The sequence below is a fragment of the Lepidothrix coronata genome, unplaced genomic scaffold (genome assembly GCF_001604755.1).
Source record: "Lepidothrix coronata isolate B3197 unplaced genomic scaffold, Lepidothrix_coronata-1.0 Scaffold22, whole genome shotgun sequence".
In the NCBI taxonomy this organism is placed as follows: Eukaryota; Metazoa; Chordata; class Aves; order Passeriformes; family Pipridae; genus Lepidothrix; species Lepidothrix coronata.
This window is the reverse complement of record NW_016690202.1, coordinates 1,275,631-1,279,765: the sequence shown is the minus strand read 5'-3', so window position 1 is coordinate 1,279,765 and position 4,135 is coordinate 1,275,631. Positions and strand designations below refer to the sequence as shown.

Below are 4,135 nucleotides of genomic sequence, written 5' to 3'. Positions count from 1 at the left end.
GACCTCGGGTTTATCCTAGCACACCTACAATCCTAACTGATTTAGCCAAATACTATACTTTTAACACGCTCCTGAACGGCAGCTCAATTACAGTCGGCCAGCACCTGTAGAAAGCAAATCAGCTGCACGGACATGACTCTCACAGCCCCCGCTATGCCCGGCTGGCACTGTTACCACGCCTCCTGCCCCTCCCTGTCCCTGTCCCTGTCCCACCCCGCCCACCCCGCACATGCGCCCCGCTCTCCGCCCAACCAGGCCTCTAAGGGGCGTCTGCCCGTGGCGGTGCGGAAGTGGCGCGGGAGCCGGCGGAAGGGGCCCTTCCCTTCCTGCCGCATTCCGAGACCTTCCTGCCGCATTCCGGGCCTTTCCTGCCGCATTCCGGGCCTTTCCTGCCGCATCCTGAGTCCTTCCGCCGCATCCCGGGCGCTTCCTGTGGCGTCCCTACATCCGGCGGACAGAACGAGGCTCAGCTGCCAGAGCTGGTCTCCGCTGCCGGCCCTGCTCGGTGCTGCCCGCGGGCCCGCCCCGCGTGCCTCCACCCAGGCTTGGCGTGAGTATCCCGTGTGAATCCCGTGTGGATGTGACGGGGAGCGGTGCCGGGGGTCGGACCTGGGCCGCAGGCGTGGCAGTGGCACCAGACACCTGTCCTGGCGGTGTCACCAGGGGCTGTCGGGGATCCGTGGGCCGGGCTCCCTGCACGGGCTCTGCGAGAAGAACGCGCTGGTTTGGAAACGGTGCCCGCCGGGACAATGGTACCGGGACTGTAAGTTATGAAACTTTTTCTGGAGAGCCTGGTAGTTCCTGCCGATGTAATCTCTGCCGGAATGTACGGTAATTGTCGCTGTCGCTGCTGTGAGGCTGCGGTGTTGCTGCGTTGTTTTGGTGTGGGAAAGGTAACTCCTCCGCTGTTTCTCTTCCTGGTATTTATTGCTTCAAAGGCTAAATGGTGTTTCTTCTGCACCTCTTGGATTCTCATGAATGGTCCTATTACTAGCTAATTGTTTCCATAAACGGCTTTCGTATCCTGTGTGTGGTGTGAAGAGTGCCTGGTCTGCTCAGAGAGGAATGAGGCGTGTTAACAGTTGTTCTGTCTACGAGAAAAGAAAGAGTTTAGACAGCACATAAATAATCATTCATATTAAATGTAAATGTCAAGTGACTTTGTTGGCATGCAGTTCGGTTCGTTCATTTAGCAGAATTGAAAGTGAACATGCAAGTAATAACTTACATTAGTACATAATGCTTCCCCTCGTCCACCTCTCCAAAGAGGGGAAAAAAAAAGAAAGAGGAAGAACTGTGAGAGCATTAATCATGATACTTTTTTTTCATGGAGCTATTGCAGTGATGTCCATGTATGTATTACTGGGTTTTCACTAGTGTGGGTTGTCATCACATGAAGTAAGGAACAAAGTCAAACCTGAGCACATAAACTCCTTGTTACTCATTTTCCTACGCTCTGTGCTAATGCTGTCTGCAGTGACAGTCAAAGCTGTCCCAGGAGGTTAAACATGGCCAGTTTTGCCAGAATCAATTCTAAGTTTAAAAGGTAGTGAACCTATATTTTTTTATCACAGAGGCCATTCAGTAAAATATTACTATATGTATGATATTCTTAAAGCGTGAGGAGATTATTTGCAATTCCTGTCATAATTTGGCTGCTTTTTTATGTGTCATGTCATGAAAAAAGTATTAACTTATAGATTGTGATCTGCTGCATCTTCATCTTCTTATGGTGTAGTCAAGTATTTCTTCCCATATACTGTGGACCTTACTGTGGAATGTTTGAATATGAAACATATTACACTGTAATGCATTGCTTTTCCTTGAGATGAACATTCTTATACCTTGTGACATGTAATTTTTCAAAAATTAAATTTAAAACAGAGAGGAGCAAATAAAAATCCATTTTTAAACATAAATAAAGTAAGTAGTAATTGTGAAACTTTAGAGTGTACAGTATTTTTGTTTAGTTTCTTGTCCTGAAAGGCAATAAAAGCTAGCCTGCAATGACAATTCTCTGTAGCAATTCTTGGAAGTATAATCTAGATTACTTGAATTTTTAAACCAAGACTTTAAAAGGCAACTAGTATTTCTTTTTGCCTAATTTCAATACCATTATTTCTTTTTTTTTTCATGTAGGTAAAAGGATACATGTTCACTTCAAGTAGAAAGGAGGATGTTCCCAAATTCTTCCAACTTGGGTCGTCCACCCTTCCCTTCAAAGCATCAGCAACAGAGTAATTTCTTCAATGTACTTCCCATAAATATACCTCCTACTCTTCTTTCTCACCAGCAAACTGTTGTTCCTCCGTTGAATTTTCGCGCTGCAGTGTAAGTACAGTAAGGTGACGATTGGGTTTGAAAGAAGTATTTCTGTTTATGGCGGATGGTTTTCACTATTTTTAACATTAAACTGCATTGAACTTCAAAAATATGGAGGTGTCACCTGTAAAACAGAACTATATAATTTCTGTTGGTGACCTGCAAGTCTTAACACTCGCCTGCATTGTGCATAGTGCATGAAATGCGGTTGCACTGACTGTTAATCCACAGTTCAGTTTTAAAGGGCTTCAATTATATTTGTTTGTTGGGAAGAACAGGGAGAAGATGTGAAGGGGAAGAAACATCTCTTCTTGGGTCTATATTTGTAGACACTATAGTGTTCTTTTGACTTTTGAATTTAACAGTGCCTTAAGTTAATTTGTTTGCTAACCCCTTCTTACACATGTGCTGTCAAGAATGATAATTTTCTGGTTTTTAATAAAGTACATATCATATACTAAAATATGTTTTCGTTTTGAATAGAAAAGAAAGACTCATTGCTTCTAAGAGAAAAAATGACAGGACTTGTAGAGTTTAGTACTCATTTAACGAGAACTACCAATCCATAAAAATCATCTTATCTTAATAATAATAGTTATGGACTGTAGTCTTTCTAGAGCTCTTTTGAGTGGGAACCTTGCAGCTACTCCAGCTGTTACTTCAACTGCTACACTGCAACCAATGACTTATGGAAATGTCAGTCCAGTGTCTACATCAGGTGCCCTCACATCGTTTCAAGGAAGAAAGTAAGTTCTTTGTATGTTCTTCTATGACTAACACTGGTTGTAATGTTCCCATGGCGAAGCTCATCTAGTATCAATTACTTATGCAACTTGAGTTATGTTAAAAATTGCAATACTGAATACTTTTTTTAATGAAGCAGGTAATGTGTTAATGAAACAGCATTCATGTTTTTGAGAATCTTAGTACTCATAAGTGACTTCCTGTACCTAGGTTTTCTCTTCCAACAGCTCTAGGCTTGCAGACCTGTGATTTAGGTGATTTTTTTTAATGCTACAATAAATTGTAGTCCGTATGTAATTGACTATTAAGCAGGTGTGTGTCAACAAATGTTCTTTTCCTGTTAAAGAGTGCACCCTCAAGATTTTATGTCTTGTTTTTCATGACACATTACATGTTTTTCCTGATTTTCTTATTTATGTGATGCTTTATTTTTCAAATACAAAGTGTTAAATTCAAACATACATACAGGTTCAGGTATAGTAGTTGATATGTGTTTGTAATAATTCTGTGAATCAGCTGAGGGGGAAGAAAGTTTATATAACCTGTCTTCAGAACTATTTCCTGTATGCTCTTTCTCTTTCAGATCTAACAGATGAAAAAATAAGTACAATATGTTATTAAGTTATAGCTGAATATGTAACTATAATTATCCCATGAACTAAGGAAGTTCCTCATTTCATGCTGCATGCATCTTTTCCTCTTGAGCAGTCTGTTTTATAGAAGGCTGTGCCATGTTGGGAGATTTGCAATCAACTTAACCAAACCTGCCATTTGGGTTTAAGTTGGCTAGTGCTGATACTTGCCTTTAAGCTGCATCAATTCACTTCCAGGGTAACTGCACTTCGGCAGTTGCGTGGTCTCTTTATCCATTCCAGATTTGTTTCACATAATATCTAGGATGAGCACACATGTTCTATAGAATACTTGCTTTTAGTGAAGTAGATACGTCATTGAATGTTGGTATCTGAACTTTGTAGAAACTGTCTTTTAATCATAGGGTTAAGCTGCGAACTATAGGAATTACACTCTCTCTCTCTCTCTCTCTCTCTCTCTCTCTCTCTCTCTCTCT

General features: G+C 41.7%; 1 protein-coding gene across 3 annotated transcripts in view; it reads left to right on the top strand.

Annotated features, from left to right (window-relative positions):
- The first annotated feature begins 258 nt into the window (after positions 1-258).
- Positions 259-4,135, top strand: part of PAPD4 (poly(A) RNA polymerase D4, non-canonical) — a 43,605-nt gene continuing 39,728 nt past the window's right edge. For 2 of the 3 annotated variants that reach the window (XM_017808288.1, XM_017808286.1), the window contains exons 1-3: positions 259-550; positions 2,140-2,331; positions 2,931-3,068. In XM_017808288.1, coding sequence (XP_017663777.1) covers positions 2,177-2,331; positions 2,931-3,068 — 293 coding nt within the window. In that variant the 5' untranslated portion in view covers positions 259-550; positions 2,140-2,176. Of the gene's footprint in view, positions 551-696; positions 894-2,139; positions 2,332-2,930; positions 3,069-4,135 lie in introns of those variants that run through there. The other variant, XM_017808287.1, reaches the window with a different exon arrangement.